General features: G+C 33.5%; 1 protein-coding gene across 1 annotated transcript in view; it reads right to left on the bottom strand.

Moving 5' to 3' along the window:
* MYOZ2 (myozenin 2) overlaps positions 1-18,546 on the bottom strand; it is a 34,316-nt gene that overhangs the window by 1,077 nt on the left and 14,693 nt on the right. Inside the window, exons 3-5 of the mRNA XM_060012934.1 lie at positions 16,610-16,779; positions 11,449-11,578; positions 6,123-6,306 (exon numbers count right to left, since the gene is read on the bottom strand). Of these exons, the coding sequence (XP_059868917.1) occupies positions 6,123-6,306; positions 11,449-11,578; positions 16,610-16,779 (484 nt within the window). The remainder of the gene's footprint in view (positions 1-6,122; positions 6,307-11,448; positions 11,579-16,609; positions 16,780-18,546) is intronic.

The following is an 18,546-nucleotide window of genomic DNA, read 5'->3' as shown; positions in this document are numbered from 1 at the left end:
CATTAATTATTCATTCACTCAGTGCCAGGCACAGTTCTAAGTGCTGGGGGTATACCAGTGAACAATGTAGTCAAAGTCTAAGCTTTTATATTCTAGCGAAGGAGACAGACAATTAAAAAACATAAACAGAGTCATACAGAGTGAAGTAAGTCAGAAAGAGAAAAACAAATACTGTATGCTAACACATATTTATGGAATCTAAAAAAAAAAAAAAACAGGTCATGAAGAACCTAGGGGCAGAACTGGAATAAAGATGCAGATGTAGAGAATGGACTTGAGAACACGGGGAGGGGGAAGGGTAAGCTGGGACAAAGTGAAAGAGTGGCATGGACATATATACACTACCAAATGTAAAATAGATAGCTAGTAGGAAGCAACCACATAGCACAGGGAGATCAGCTCGGTGCTTTGTGACCACCTAGAGGGGTGGGATAGGGAGGGTGGGAGGGAGATGCAAGAGGGAGGAGATATGGGCATATATGTATATGTATAGCTGATTCACTTTGTTATAAAGCAGAAACTAACACACCATTGTAAAGCAATTGTACTCCAATAAAGATGTTTAAAAAAATAGAAATTAAAAAAAACAACAGTGGATTACAGATGAAAAAAAACATATGTAAGTCAACTGTATGTCAATAAAAAACTAATAAATTTTAAAAAACATAAACATATAGACAAATATCCAATAATGAAAAGAGCTATGAGAAGATTAAAATAGGATGATATAATAGGGCACAACTGAATGACTAGATAGGTAGAGAAGACATCTCTGAAGAGGTGACATTTAAACTGCCATCTGAAGGTCAAAAGTTAGCTATGGACCGTATGCCTGAAACACTTCAGCATTTCAGGTAGAGACAGCAGCTAATGCAAAGAATCTAAAGCAGAAATAATGTTGATCTTTTCAGGAAAAGAAAGAAGGCCTATCTTGTTAGACAGGTGAGGGGGATGGCAGAAAGGAGAGAGGACAGAGAGGTAGATTGTGTGGAACTTTGTCCAATAAGGAATATGGATTTCATTCTAAGTGTGAAAGGGAGCCATCATAAGGTGTTAAACAGGGGAGTGATAAGTATAATCTGATTAAATTTTTATAAAGATCACTCTGGCAGCTGTTACTATGTGAACAATTATAGGTGGACAAGAATGGAAGAAGGGAAGATATTGTAGCAATTCAAGTGAGAAATTATGGCAGCTTGTATTTCAGGTGTTTTCCTTGAAGAAGTGGGTGGTTTCAAGATGTGTTCTATGGGTGGAGTCAACAGGATTTGCTGACAAATTGGATAAAAATTGTGAGAGAAATGTAGAAATCAAGAATTACTCCTAGGTTTAGAGTTTCAGCAACTGGCTGATAGAAGACAAAGAGGAACAGGGTTGGTGTACATGTGGAAAAAATTACCTTGACATTCCAATGGAAGGGTCCATGCTGGTTTTTCCCTGTTCACTTTCATATACTATTTGTTCCAGTCAAACTGATACACTGCTTGCTCTTTTCCTGATGCTTTCCAACCTCATTGCCTTTACAGATATTCATTTTTCTCTGCCTGGAGTGCTCTGACCCTTATTACTACATTTCTAAATCCCCTTTAAGTTCTTTAAGTTCTAAGTATGTTATATAAGTAATTTAAGTATTTACTAATTTAACTTTCTTCTTGAAGCTTTCCCTGATCTTCCACAGCCAGAAATAAGCTCTTTCTCCCCTAAGTTTCCATGGTCTCTATTTTAACCTCCCCTGTAACCCTATTTTCCATCTTTCATTATATCCACTGGTCTGACTGTTGTATTTCTTACCAGCCTGCACTCCAAGAGGACCGGAATTCTCTCTGATGTATCTTTGTAACTTACCCAATATATGTACTTGTATGATGTATTGTACCTAGAAGATTCTTATAAACGTTTGGACAATGGAATTGGCAAGACTATATAGATTTTCCAGTACTGAAGAGACTATTTTAAAGCCTGGAAGAGATCTGATTTTCTTCAAAGCTCAATCACCTATGATCTTTCTTGAATATCTTAATTTCTGGGTGATAATAGTGAGGGACCATGGAGTCTGATAAAGTAAGGAGAAAATGATTGATAGACTTTGAAAAGTGAGATGGCTTTGATGTGTGGAATTGAAACATTATTGAAATAAAGAATAAATGAAAAATAAAGATAAAATGTGATAGAGAGTGGGATGCTTGAAATTGAGATTTTGAAGGTAATAATAGGTATTGGTAGTGGTAAACTTTAAGAAAAGCCAAGAGTGACTAAGGTGGGATTGAGAGACGGATCCTTAAAAGCAAGACAGTGAAGGACATGAAAGGGCCGAGAGTTCAGTGGGTTATTTACGTGGATACTTAAGCCACCAAAAAGTGATGACAGGAATAGTACTGGGGAAGAAGAGGGAAAGCCAGATAAGATCTTCAGTGTCCACAGAGTGGATAGGTGACCTCAACAATGGCTGTAGCAGATGTAACTGTGTCATATAGTATAGAATCTCATGTCTTATTGGCCCATAATTTTCTTGTCTTCCAGTGTTTTGCTCCCTTCTGAAGAACAGTATGTTTTACTTTCTATTGCATCTGTTCTCCAGATAACTGACCTTGTAATATTTTCCCCAAATTGCTGTGGAAGATATGGATAAAAACAGATCACTGACTGAATATTCCCAGTATATTTAGGAATCTCAACCACTTGTCTGTGTCTAAATGGTGTCAAACCAGGTTGCTATCACATTCGTGATGTAACTAGGTGATTAATGTCCCACATTTTGTTACATGATTTAGTGAACTGAAGAGTCTTTATGACTCAAATTTGACTCAGTACATAAGTAAAACTTATTCTTGGATGTCCAAGATGTCCAAGACAACATTTTGTCATTTTAGAAATTTACCACTGTAAAGCAATAGTTTGTTCGTTGATTCATTCATTTATTCATCTAACGAATTATTGATTGCTTATTATATCTAGACACTCTGCTATATGCTAGGAATTCAAAGATTGTAGTAGGTCTTAACCTCAATGAACTCACAGACAAGAGAAGAGTAAAACCTGAGGGGGGAAAAAAACACATATGGACCAATGTAGTTACTTTAAGGGAAAAATTTCCTGAATACAGAGGAGCTTAGGGTAAAGTTTAGAACCTGGGATCAGGACCCGCCACATAATTTTGTAGGGCACAGTGCAAAATGAAAACTCGAGCCCCTTTGTTAAAAAATTGTTAAGAATTTCAAACATTAAAACAAAACATTAAACCAGCCGTGGTCTTTTTAATTGTGGGGCCTCCAGCAATTGCACAAGACATACATTCATTTGCGGGAGTTTAAGAGTATAGATATCCATTGGATACAAGAGGCTGGAGTTGAGCATTTCTAGATTTAGGCTGAATTTGGTCAATTAATCTTGTATTTATTAATTCCAGTAATCACCTTTACTTATGTATTTATTTGTTTTCTGAATTAAATGAAAAAAGAAATGTTCCCGTGCCACTGAAATCCAATATTTGGGTTTGGCATTTAGTGCATTAGCTTTTCCCTTTTTATCCAGTTCTGTTTTGTTTTTCCCACCCAATTGGTGGGTCATTTTCTTCTGTAAATGAAAACATTCCCTTCTGTTCATCACCCATCTCCTACCTCCTACCGCTTATCCAGTGAAAGGTTGCTCTTTGAAAAGCAGTTTTCTTTTCTTTGGCACCATTGAGACTATATCCTGTTTAAATTTTTATTGCCCTCGGACACAAAGTAAAGAAAATCTTTTAACAGAGATGTTAAGCATTCAAAGTGAGAGACTATTTGTAAGATTTTTAAGATCTCTGAAAATAGTTTCAAGTTTTAGTTAGTGAAGCAAAAAATTCCACTGAAAGATTTGGAATATTCTACTAAAAGATCACTGTGCATCTCTGTGATTCCCGTAACATAATTTCTTCAAACATAGATCTGACTTAAAATGATTTTTACACTTTATCGTCTATGTAGTGACTAACAAGCTTGTTTTACTCAGATTCAGTTAATATATGAATCTGTTTTGTTGCTTTGTTGTTTGTTGTTGTTTATTTCAATTGATCAATAATTGGTTTGCATTTGTAAAAATTAATAGTGCTGGACATATAAAACATCCATAATAATTACTGATTATTCTATAAGGTAAAAAATTATGTAAAATGGTTGTATAGAAGTTAAAATAAATTGCTCTACTAAATAGATAACGCATGTAATATATTTAAAGGTACTTAATCATATAATCATACAATGTATTTACAGATGATGCAATTAATACAAGGAAAGGTTAAGTGACATACCCAAAGTCATACAGCTTTTTGAAGCAGAGCTGGAAACCTCCTTGCTCCTAGTTTACTTTTCCTCACATGTTACATAGGTTTAATATAGTGTTATTTAAATATAACATAAATATTTAAATATCTCAAAATGAGTATAAGAATACAAAGTTGTATTAAACTATGGGCTATTTTGAGATTATGATTAGACTTGGGAGCCCATTCTCAACTAGTCATTACCACTGCTGAAGGCTGTAAGACTGTATCTCACTCTTACATGCTTTATTAACAATATCTAGTAATTATGTATAATAATATGGGGCTACCAAAGAGCATTATTTTACTCTTTGCAAAAGACTTTGAGAATATTTGGAAACTACTTATTTCCTCCCCCTTCCTCTCCCTGTCTCTGTTCTCATTTGTTTTTACAAAAAGAAAAAAATAGATATATTAAAATAAAATTTTCTCAGGTAAAGGAGAACTACTAGCAAGTTAAGTTCTCTCCCCCCCTCCTTCTCTCTCTTTCACACACACACACAGTGTTACATTTACAAAAGCCTTGATTTAACACAGGGAGCTACATTTCCTAATTATATAGTATTGTGTTCATTGTTATAGCACTCACTTGGTCTTTATACAATCAATAGGCATCTCTTTATAACCAACCCAGATACTATAGTGTGTTTGTAGAACTGGAAGCAAGCTGCTCAGCAGGTATGGGGTACTGAAGCCACAAGGTATACAGAAGTCATATGGCATCTCTAAAGCACTAATCTCAAAAACAAGCCTCAAGTATTCCATTAGTTTCCATTTCTTCCTAGTGTTTTACTTTTATAATTTTCTACATTCTCATTTTTGAAAAAAATTATATCATTGATTAGAATGGGCTTTCAACATCTTTTCTTTGCCACACCTCAAACCCTCCTTAAATTCTATGATATACCTCATTTATGCAATAGATGTAGTACTAATACTATTAGCATTACTAATAATGCTAGTAGTACTAGGTGTAATACTAGTAGATGTATTACTAATGTATTACTAATAATAGATGTAGTACTCATACTATTACTATAGCAATATGTGAAAACTAAATTGTTACTAGTACAATAATTTGAAAAGTACTAAGGAAGGTCACTATTTAAATGCAGACTTTGTGGCATTCTTTTGTAAATCAAAAATGTACTCCTTAATTTATTAATTTTTAAGTGAATAATCACTAAGCGGCCTATAAATTGAGTGGGTGTGAGGCAGGATACTGGAGATATTTTGCTCTAAAATGAAAATCTAGTGGTCAAAGAATGGATTATGAGACCATTAAAAATAGATGAAAATTATAAAAAATGGATAACAGGGAAAAATAAATGTCCATTGTGTAAACTATAATGCAGATATTATTTGGCAGTATTTTGGGTAGCATAAGTATTGGTGTGTATATGTGCTGGAGTCTTGGCCCTAAATTACCTTTAATCTGGCTTAAAGCCTACGCAAATATAAATTGGAACCTAGAGTTAGATGGTAATTCTCACAGTCCTGCATGCAAATTATTTCTGAAATTCTTGAACAGCATTGTCATTTGGAGCAACACATAAACTAATATCAACCTTCAAATTAGAAATTAGTATTATTAAAATAACATTTTAAAATGTGGGAGATGATCTTAGTGATTGTTTCTGTATTATAGCATTCATTGTTACACTAAAAAGGGACTAAGGTTTGACATATTAATAATATTGCAAAAATGAGTCTTTGCTATTTAGAGTCTTTAAAAAATTTTTTTCTACCAGAAGATTCAGTTCTCCATACCATGATATAAAAGCCTTGGTATTGCATGCTGAAGTGTCACCCAGGATAATTGAATTACCTGTTAAAGCTCCTGTAATCAGGCAGTTCTGCCTTTCCTTCAGGCTTGAAAAGTTTAGGGTATAAAGCCTCTAAAAGCTCCGGATCATTGCTAATGGCCTGTTCCCAGGGTGACTGGTAGTACTTAGGGACAGCTGTGGTGTTGAATCTTTCAGGAGGAATTTCCTTCAGTGGTCCAGAATATCCTTTGGAAAAATATTGCAAGAATAAGTAAACACAGAGTGCCTAAGAGTTACTAAACTCCACCTAACATTTTCCCATGTTTAATTTTTCATGCAGGGGTAAATTTATGAAGAGTGCATTCTTTTTATGATCTCTCAGAAAAGAGTAGTCTGAAAGTGTGAGACATTTTTAAACCCCTTTTAATTCATGGAATTTTCAAAAGAAACCACTTAGTGTTTAATTTTACCAAATCATAGTTAATTTTTTCCTTGACTATCTTAGTATGTATTTGTTCAGTGAAACTATTAACTTAATTTTTTAAAAATTGTGCCCCTTATATTAATTTATACTAGGCCTTATATACCACACTTAATGGATTAATTTAGAAATGTAAATTGAGTGTCTACTGTGGTCTAGGTTCTGGGGAAATATCAATGAAGACAAAATCTCCCTCCTCTGGAGCTGATTCTTTAGAAGTAACGTTCAGGTGTTGACTATCCTAAATTTCTGAGTGGTCTGTAAAATGTTCAAGCTTCAAAATGGTGAAGCAATTTGTTTCCACTGTCTTAATCAGGCCCTTCTTATTCCCTGATGTGTCCATCCCTTGTTTACTTTGTTCCTGAGGATTTCTAACTTTTCTTCTTCCAGTCTCACCTCCTCAATTTATTTTCACATGAGCTAGAAATTTTCTGTAATTACCATTTAAAAGTCACACAAATTCCTGGCATAAACGTGAAACCATTTTCACATGCATTAAGTGACATTCTTCAAGTCTTCAAAGGCACAGCTGTTTACTCTCCAGCTATACTACCATACCACCTAGTTATGTCTTTCATATAATTCTCTCTTCCACCATGTCAAAACCTCTACCATGTGATCACTCCTACTTTGGGGTTTCCCTGATGCTCTTTTCCTTCTCTAAAATGTTTTCAGTTTTCTTCTGTCAAACCATGCCTATCCTTTCTTTACACTAAAAATTACTTTTTCTTTTCCAAAAACTCTTGATAATTTCACCAGTAGACAGTTATTTTTTGCAGTAATTTAATTTTCTTCTGATTGTCTCCGGTATCAAATGGTAGTCTCTTTGGTAAGCTGCTTCTCTCCGCTTGCCGCTTAAATGTTGGTGTTACCCAAAGCTCTTTTCTTAGACTATACACTCTGCCTAGAAAATTTCATTTATATTCTTGGCTTTAACTGTGACCTACATATTGACAATTCCAAGGTTTGTTTTTGATCTCCAGGCCCTTCTATTCAACCACCTATTATATTTGTCCAAATTAATACTCTCCTGGCACTCTTTATAACCTATCTAGACCTACATGTATCCGTTTTCCAATACATGCTGCTTCTTTTTGTATATTGGTCATCTTAGCAAATGTTATTACTACCCTCAGATGTCCAAGACAGAAGCACTGTCCTAAACAATTCCTCATTCCCACAACAAATCAATAAGTATTACCAACTATATTTGAGGATTTCTAAAATAGGGGCCCTCAACTTTGTGTTTCTGAATCACCTTGGGCACCGACTTAAAATGTTGATAATGGAGTCTTCCCTCCAAAGACAGGAAGTTTCAGATATTGCTTACAAATTGTATGCAGGTGATTTGCAAACAGAACATTGGGAGATCTTGTTCTAGCAAATTACCTCTTTCCTCCTCATTTCCATTTTTCCCTACCTGGTTCAGGCCCTGCACATCTCTTGCCTGGGTTTTCACAGTAGCCTTCATACTTATCCTTTATCTCTCAACCCTTCGTCCAGGCACCTCCCTGTTGCTGCCTGAGTGACCTTTTTAAGTGGAAAACTTTATCAGGTCACTCACTTCCCTTACTCCAGGTTCTATTATGGCTCCCCAGGACAAAAGTCAAAACTACTCAGCAAGGGAATTCCTTGGTGGTCCAATGGTTAGCACTTTCACTGCCATGGCCTGTGTTCAATCCCTGGTCAGGGAACTAAGATCCCACAAGCCATGCAGTGTGGCCAAAAAAAGAAAACTATTCAGTATGACACAAATGGCCCTACCTAGCTGTCCAGCCAGCCTCATCTCCTGCCTTCTCCTCTCACATTTTATGTTCCAGAACTGTGGATCTACTTGAAACTTGTATCCCGTTATGCCTCCCTATTTGTTCCATTTGTTCCCTGTGCCTGGAACACTCTCTCTAACTCTTGTCACCTACAAATTGCTATTTTAAGCCTTAGCTTGAGGTTATCACTTCTGTTTATTCACTCCTGACTTTCCCAGGAAAGCAGAGTTACCTTTTACCATGTCTTTTCTTTGTATAGTATACATAACTCCATTACCATGACTACCACATTTTATTTCCTATTCCTTTCCTAAAATTGATCAGAGTCAACCATATAGAAATTGGAAAATTTCAAATTCTGTATTTTTAAAAACGTATTCAAATCCCACTACCAAAACACAATTTTTCCCATTTTTCTTCACCTATAAGCATAATGATCACATAACTATAATTCTAGTGCACATGGAATCTTGTATTTTATTGCAAATCAATTTTGTTTGAAATACTTTTGAAAGCTTCTACATCATGTTCATGATCATTTTAAGGGTTTTGTAATAATCTAATAATAATCTATTGACTTGAGGAACTATAAATGGTCTAATCTTTTCACATTTTTGAACATTCCAGGTTTTCAGATTTTTTAATAGACAGAATTAACTAATAACTTTTTTCTTTTTTTGATACGCTGAATTATTTACAAGAAAGAATCCACATAGTTTAACCTCTGAGAAATAATACAATTCAACAATGCTATATGCCAACATTTTTGTTTGATTTTTAAATATATTTTTAATATAACTTATTTAAATTCAAAGGAACTTCATTCCTACAATATTGTGGCATCGTAAGACTTATTAATTCATATTTGAGATAAGTTGGCTTGTGGAGACATAGTAGGTTAATCAATAAAAATTTTTGCTAAATTGGGATAAGCTATAATTTGCCCCCTGAATTTGTTATACTTTTCAACTCATCGACCAAGAAGGAAGGATCCATTACTCTTGCTTAATCACAAGCTATCTGATAACCTCCAAACTCTCCCTTTTCTTAGTCTATATTACACAGACATATCCAAATATTTAATAATTGAATATTTAGCTTTAAATAGCTATATGAATTTGTATTTTCAAAATTTCTCTCTCTCTTTATATATATACATACATCGATAGATAGATAGATATTAATAGATAGATTCCTGATGGTAAATAAAATGTACATATGATATTGAATTATATATGCAGAGAGAAAATGAGACTACAAATATAGTGTGGACATTTGTCCTGTCTCCCTATGTATGATTCCTTGAGGGTAGAGATGAATTTTTCTATTCCTTTTGCAATTTCATAGTTTATGATAATGATTAATAATAAACATTTTAACTTAGTAATGGGAGTACCAGATTGAATCAACATAAACTTTTCTATATGTCTTCTGTTTCCTATTTAAAAAAAAAACCCGGGCTTGCCTGGTGGCACAGTGGTTGAGAGTCCGCCTGCCGATGCAGGGGACACGGGCTCGTGCCCTGGTCCGAGAAGATCCCACATGCCGCAAAGCGGCTAGGCCCGTGAGCCATGGCCGCTGAGCCTGCGCGTCCGGAGCCTGTGTTCCGCAACGGGAGAGGCTACAACAGTGAGAGGCCCGTGTACCGCAAAAAAAAAAAAAAAAAAAAAAAAAAAAACCCTACCATTCCAAACATTAGAAAGCAAGAGGTTGCAATATAGTGGTTGGAGCTAAAAGAATATGTATATAGTCTGTTGAGTATTAAGAATATAAAGGTGGGTAGGGAAAGGATTAATTTTAACTGAATACTTTATTATATGTTAGTGACTATACTTACATTTTCACATTTAATTCTCACAATGACCATGTGCAGTGAGATTTATTTTCCTTATTTTACAGATGGAGAAAACTGAGACTCAAAGAGATTTATTTTCCTTCCCAACACAGTAGTAAAATGGGCAGAAATGAAAGGAGCCTGCAGGTTGAACCCAGGTCTGTCTGATTCTAAAGCTTCTTTTTCCCCCATGTGCTTAATGTTGTATTCGAGAACTTAAAATTGTAAAGCTATTTGAGAACTCTATTACAATGCTTCACTTCAGAATTCTGTGCATTCTAATTGTGTATTTGGTTCCCTTCAATGTTAGTTTATTATGTTTATCAATACCTTTTCTCATTGTGTTCAGGAAGAACGTCCTGATAAGTCTAAGCTCATCAGTGACTGACATTCAACTTACTTTTAAATAAGATTTAATATTATACAGTTGCTTTACTTATATATTTTCAAAAACACTAGTGCTATTTGAGAAGATTTCCAGAAGTACTCTTGCTAAATTTAACTGTTTAATTTACAAACATATGACATAAGTATTGCTAATTTCAATATAAAAGTAGTTGAAAATTTTATAAACCTACTTTATACGTTACTCTTGAGGAAAAACTTAAGGGTATTTGCTTTAAGTTATTTTGAAAAGTTATTGTCTAAATAGATCAGATAATTTTCCTGATTGAATATTTCAAAATCAAACAGTACTTCTAAGTAACATATACTGATTTGGATAGCATTTGCTTCTCTTTTAAGATAATAAACAAATATACAGTATTAAAGGATTGCATTTAAGGTTCTGTAAGAGAGCAGAAAATAACAAAAGCAGTCTCCACAAGGTCGCTTCACATGAGGCATCTGTAAATTTGGTACCAGATCTGGATTTAATTCTTGAACAGTCAATATTGGCTTATAGCTATTCACAACCTCAGGTTCTTAATTTGTAAAATGAGGATTATAATAAATGTCATAGAGTTATTATTAAATTAGACAAATATATATCATAGCAATTCATAAATTATACAGTTCTATACAAATAGGATTTCAATATAATTACAGACAACTTAATTTTTAATATAATAGGTGATTGCCAACAAATACAATGGACCATCTGAAAGAACGTAAGACTCCTGTAAATGTTTTACAAGACTCCTCTAGGTCTAAATCTTTACATTTGTCCTGAACTTATCTACAAAGTAAATATATAATGAGAAAAGCTGTATCATTTAGATACCATTTACTAAAGAATCCAAATGACTTGAGTCATATATTTAAGTGCATAACAACTTTATTGTTCTATTTGTAAGGGGATTAGTTACCTGGTGCAATGTTTTCTGGATTTGGGGGACTTCGTGGATCCGGGGTGTTAGGAGGAGTAAATGGGGCTTGCTGTGAACCACTTTCCAAGTTGCTTCCATCCAATTTCTCATTCTGCATGGCAATATTGTGCTGTATTTGATCAAAAGTAAACTCAACTGAAAACTCAAAAATATTAGATACACTAATAGGAGAAATCATATGTGCAAGATGCCATTTGTATACTTAGAATTTAAATACAATGCCACTTCATTGTTACATGAGGTCTCAATAATTTATATTGTAATTAGTTGAGCTATTGAATGAGAAATTTTACTGATACCAATCTAAGATCTGTTTTGTGATGGCAATCCACTTAATTAATTGAGCCTTACTGTGTGCCAGGCACTGTGTCTAGGGCTTTGTATCAATTATGTAATTTGCTATTCGCAACATACCTAAAAGGGAAATCTAAGTATTTAATTTTTAAGTCTTTACTAACTTAATATCATACAGCATACTCACCAAACATACGGCTTAGTCATTGTTACATTACTATTTTATTTATACTTGGGATTTAATGATATGCTTTAATATGCCTTGTTTTAAAATTTAATCTGAAATTTGGACAGCAGTCATATATAACAAAAAATATTTGCACTTTAAGCTGCATGAACTTATAGAAGGAAGAATTTGGGGTTTCTAGAAAATAAAATGCTTAGAAGAGCATTTGTCTTTAAAGTTTTAGGTGAATTTGTTTTACTCTTATAATTTGGGATTTATTCTATGGCAATATAGCAGTTTAAAAACAGTCAGTTTGCATTTTAACAGAGAAAAACAGACATTGTAATAGGTTATATCCTCAGAAATATGGCTAGGACTTATCTCTATGGTAAAGTATTGTTTTAATCATATATGAGAAATATATATATACTTTTTAAAAAGCCAATCTATTTAAGAAGTGCGTAAAGTCAAATCATCTTTTAACTTTAGAAGGAAAAATTTATTGAAAGGCATAGCAAATAAAGACCAATTTTGACTTTCTTCTGTATGACATAAGCAGAAAGTAGTTTAAAATATTTTTTCATTTCTGTATTTATTTATAAGATGATAAGGTAAAGTACAATTTTACAGTTTAATACTTATTCAACTTTATAGAAATGTGAGGATAAAAGACTATTTTGTCCTAAAATCCAAATACTATAATTAAAGGCCATAAATTAAGGCCTCACCTGATAAAATTATGAAGAAAATTAAGTTTATTGCATTTTCAGGCTTCTCCCACCCACAGCCACTCTCCAGGTGCCTTTTACCTTCACCTTACTCTAGGCAGCACCCTGGTAAAGTTGCTGTGGAAATGAGTAGGGCAATGTTAGTAGGGGTAAGCTGGCTTGTGGAGCCATGCAAGAAGGCATGAGAGGCAACATCAACTAGGTGAGTACAGGGTCTTGATTACTGGGCATGAAAGTTTGCATTTTATTCAAGAGGCAATAAGAAACAATTTCTAGAGATGAGTAATGCTATACTCAGATACATCAGTTTTCCATGTTTTGAATTTAGCTCTTGTCTTAAGTGTTCAACTTAATTGACTGGATTAATATCTTTTATCACTTCTGAACCTACATCACCTCTTAGAAAAGAGAAAAGTTCTCCCTAACTTTAATTATAAATAAAAGCTAGTTGACATAAATATAGAAAGTTTAATTGTATCATGCATAAAAATTACTTTTTACAAATTACTGAAATGTGCCCATGAAATGAATTTCACCTAAACTTACAAATCATTCTACCTACATTAATTTAAAAATTGTCACACTAACCTCATTTATAGATAGGAAAATCAACTCTTTCTAAATAGTCATTAATTATCAGGAGACACCTAGTAGCTCTATTGTCATTGTTAAGTATACAAACAAAGGCTTTTAATAGTTGGGTAGTGACTTATTTTAGTTATGATATGAGCCTTAAAGTATTTTTTATAAAGTTATTTTTTGAACAAAATAAATAAATGTTCAGAATCTCAATATATTTAGTTTGGTCTTATTTCAGAATTACTTGTTACAGTATACTTCCCCTTTTCCCAGTATTATCTAATATTTTAAGGATTTTGAAAAGTACATAGTTACTAAAAGCTGATGTAGTCTTAACTGTAAAATGTGAATTGTTTTGATTAACATCCTTTTGTTGTGATTTATAGAAGGGACTTTTAATTCTGATGAATCATTCTTCTATTTTATTTTCACTCTAATGCTCATTTTCTTCATTCTTTTTTTTTTTTTTTTTTGCCTATTTCTGTAAGAAGTTGATCAGTTCATGAACTAGGGCTTCAAAATTGGCATATGTAGCAAGCAACGTATCTTCACTTCTTTTTAAAAATGCCTATTTTCTGTTGTTATTTATGACATAAGAAGTTTTGTGTGGCTTCAGTTTGCCAGTTTCTCAGCAATAGAGTAAGCCCAAAGCTGTGCTTTTTTTTTTAATAACACTTAATATTTAAACCAATGGCATTCATTACCAGGGAGTTGATTTATATTTTCATCTAATGATGTCCTGAACATTATAATAAAATAAGAAATGCATAAATATAAGTTAAATAATTATTTTGACAATATCTATAGCTCAAGGGAAGCAGTAAAAGGAAAAGGTCATTTCAGAAAATGTAGTCAATAAGTTAATTTGATATAAATCATATAAAGATGATTCAAGAATTAGATTATAAGTAAATAGTTGTTTTCTATTTTTCAATGTTATTTTGTCTCTCTATCACTAGACAAGAGCTATTTATCTTTGAAATCCCAGCATAGTTTCTAGAACATGGTAGGCAATCAATAAATTTTTGCCAAAAGTATAAATAAATGAATGGAACTAGACCTGAACCTAATATTTTTTAAATTCCTGTCACATTATCAATGCTTGCTTCAAGTTGCAATCTAATACCGTGATAAAGCAAATGTGTCATCATACAATGTAGCTCACTACCTTCCTCAGTGATTTATTATGCAGGTCATTTTTAGAATTAGGATCAGAGAACACAGATCTTTAAAGCCAGAAAACACCTTACAAAACCATTTGCATCAATCCCTTATTTTATAAATGAGAAAACAGGTCCAGAAAGGCAAAGAAAGTTTTAAATTGACTCCAAATTACACAGATTATGGGAGAGCCAGGACTGAACCCTGGTCTTCCAGTTTCCAGGCCAGAGTTTCTTTTAATTACACCATGACAAGTGTCAGTGCAAGAACTCTAGAATTCTGAGAGCTGGGTTTCAGTCTACTTATTATGGTGTTACTTAAGCCAAATAAATATATGTACTTCCTTGAATACTACTTTCCTCATTTCTAAAGAAGAGAGAGTAAATTTCATCAGACTTCAGAGTATGTTATGTAACTCAATGACATGTGACTTTATTCCATATATTATTATTGTTTATTGCTCTATGTTATTTATCAGCATTTAATTGTTTATTTCAATATAGCTATTTGGGATTATTTTATTTATTTAGTTCCCAATCTTCTAGGAACACTGAAAAACTATCAAGACCTGTTCTTAAACATTTTACCTATGACCAGAACATTTGACCACAGGTGTATAAGATTATTGTCAGTAATTGGAAATACTAGTGATAAGAGAATATGCTTTATTCTAATGGACATTTTAAATCTCATTGTACCTTCCACCAGAACTGTAGTTAAAGCATTATACTTAGAGATATATATGTAAGTTATGAAAACTAGATTTATTCATTTATTCAGATGTCTAGACTTGTAGATGACTTTTCAGAGAATCTCCCTTAAGCTGCTATATTTCATATTATTCTTCAAAGCTGCTTCTCTGTTGTCATTATTGAAAGAATATGATTATATAATTACACTCTGTCAGATGAGTTAAGGGTTATTTTAGGCTCATGCTGTATTAGCTGCAGACATTTTCTGATAAGATGATACTGGGCATAGTTATAGGGTAACATAACATTGCATTTATCCATGACTTCAAGTGAAAACCATTCTTCATAAGTGTAAATACTATGGTTGAGTAAAATTTGATGTCTAACTGAATTCATAATTATAACTAAATTCAATTCATGGATGTTGAAGGATGCTCATTAATGTGAAAAGAAACTGTTTAAGATGTTCTCTAACCATTTATTGTTAACCAGCATCATAACAAGGGAAATAGTTCAGGAATGAAAAAAATTGTATTGTTTGTGAGTGCGGTTGTTAGTTCTGTAATGTGTTTTAGTAATTATGATAAAAGGTCAGTGAAACCAGTCTGTTTGCTTTAAAGAATTTAGCTGTCCATTCAAAACAACTTAACTAGTGATGGCAGCTGGAAAGATTTCAGGTTTAAATTCATAAGTAAACTTATAGACTTTTCATAGCTACAGGAAGAAACCCTCAATAAAAATACACAAAAGACAAAAAAACAACTTATATTTGTTGTAGTCTCTAGCATCTCCTCAAATTTAGAACCAATGCACTGTTGCTTTTTGATTCTTCATACCTGGTATTTTATTTTTAAAGTCATTTTCCCAAAGCTAATTGTTTTTCTACTACGAACTTCTTCCTCTAAAATCTCTCTGAATGACAAGAGAATATGGTATTCATGCAATATGTAAAATATTGTTTGCTTTTTTAAACTTCTGATTGATGAAAACTTTTGTCCAAAGAGTTTTATCCACATTGGTTTTGTTGTTAATAAATAACAGACTTCTCTACACAATGTGGAATAAATGCTTTGAAAGGAGATCAACTGTGTCTGTAGTTCCCAGGCATGTTTTACTGCCAGGATGTATTCAGCCAATAAAATGCTTATACTTACTTTATGGAGCACTGTGTGCTTTGGAAATATTTCCATCCCAAACATTTAACCAGTGGTGATAAGACCATGGAAACTTTTAGTACCACAATGTCCACTCCCTCTCCCTGGTCTTAGCAGAACAGAGGAGCTCGTCAGTGCCAAATCTACAAACTTACAATGTCTGTACTGAACTAAAAAGATACTCATATCATGCATAATATTTCCTTTGTTTATCCACCTAAACTATTCATTATCATGAAACTAAAAAGTCTAACAGAATCAATGAAAAGAAAATTTGTAGAATACTTGTTTGAGAATCTAATAACACATATAAATTTAGAAGTGCTGCCCGTTTATTTAGATACCACATTATCAAGTTATACCTACATTTATTTGTGCTTTAGATTCATAATGGAAATTTTCAAATGTATATTTGTCAGATCTTCTTTGTCGCATCTTAAACAGTCTGGCACCACGGTTACTGAGATGGGATAATTCTTCCAACATGATGTCTCTGGGGATGCTGACTTTTTTGCCCAGGTCCATGCCATCTACATCTGTAAAACAATATTCATGTGCATGAAAACCCCAAGATAAGCATTTTTAAGTGCTTTGCTAAATTTCATAATTTATTGCCCGCTATATGCTAGTATAGTGACTAAAATATAGGCTCTTTACTCAGACTGCCTTGGGTTGAATTCTGGCTCTACTACTTTCTAACTGTATGATCATAGATATGTTACTTATTTTTTGTAAACCTCAATTTCCTTATCTCTAAAGTGGGGCTAATAATAACACCTACTGCATAGGATTGATTTGAGGATTAAATAAAATGTTTCTTATCAAACACTTAGCATCATACCTGGCACATAGAAAGAGTGAATGAAAGTAAGCTAATGACACTATTAATTTAATCTTTCCTTATTTAGTGAGTTTTCAAACAACACTGATCATAATTCTCTTCATAAGCTCTGTTTGACTCCCAACATTTTTCTGTATCAATTTTAGCAGTCTCTGTTACAAGAATGTCTACCCTTTGGCCCATGCCACCCATTTTCCTGTCTCTGTCAGAATGCTATTCATTCTGCATCTAGCACCAAGGAGCCTAACATAAAGTAGGTAGGTGATAAGCATTAAATGAACAAATCCTTCTCAATCTAGCTTATGTGCCATTTCTGTCAATTCCTTCTCTAAAATCTTTATTCATAATTATTCATGCCTTTTCTGTATTCCCATAGCACTGAATCACAATTACTTGATTCCGTTTTACTTATTTTATGGCTTGCACATTCTTTATGTTTTTGTCTTTGTGTCCCCCATGCCTTAAATATAGGAGATGTTCAGTAAACAACTGAATGTAAACAACAGTAAACAACTGAGATGTTCAGTAAACAACTGTTATTTTCTATTTCTAGTACTGAAGGACTTTTCTAAAATCCCAAAGAAATAAAACTCCTCCACTTGCACCTTTAATCAGAAATATCTTTTTGTGTAACCCACAGAGTTCTTTTGCCACTGTGGACTGTTCTTAAATGCAAAGAAGAAAAATTGGACCATTTGTAAAATAAATAATTATGCTGGTTGATGGGGACAACATTTTCTGATGTAACAAATTAACCCTAATAATTAGGCTTTTGGAGGTCTTTAGGGATAAAATAATAAAATTACTTACAAATTTTCTCCCCATTTTGCCTTGAAAAAAAATCAATTTGTTTATATATTTTGATGTTACCCAGAGAGGAGCTCCACTAATTATAAAAATTATAATATCAAGACTTCTGCTTCTGGGAAGATAGAATAGATCTACTTTTCCCTATACCTTTACTAAGTAAAACTAAAAATCCTGGACATTATGTATAAAATAAACATAAGAAGACTCTGGAAGTTGGAGAGAAGAAGGCAGACCAGCTAGGGACAACAAAGTCCTTCCTCAGGATCCAAGGAACAACAAGGTACTGAATTCTCTGGGTTTTCTTTTAGCCCCATATATCCCAGACTTGGAGCTGAAGATGCTATTAACCCAGAAACACCAAAAGGTGCAGCCAAAAGCCTCCAAAAAGATTGTTCTCACTAGCCAAGACCAGGAAAGAAGCAACCTAGAAAGACAGAAAACTTTTAGACAATAGCTACTCTACTTCAGCCAAATACCACAGGAAAAACTTTGGCCTCACCCATATCAACAAAGTTCAAGTGGGGAGCCCAGAATTTTACCCTTGCAAGGCTGTAATGAGGTGCCCCGATGCTCCCATAAGGGTGGTATAAGAGGGGCTAAGGAGGAAGCTGGGACTTTCATCCCTGTCAGCCAGTAACAACCCTCCATCCCT

The sequence above is a fragment of the Delphinus delphis genome, chromosome 5, assembly GCF_949987515.2.
Source record: "Delphinus delphis chromosome 5, mDelDel1.2, whole genome shotgun sequence".
Lineage (NCBI taxonomy): Eukaryota > Metazoa > Chordata > Mammalia > Artiodactyla > Delphinidae > Delphinus > Delphinus delphis.
The sequence above is the reverse complement of the archived record's forward strand: the minus strand, read 5'-3'. Positions and strand labels throughout refer to the sequence as shown.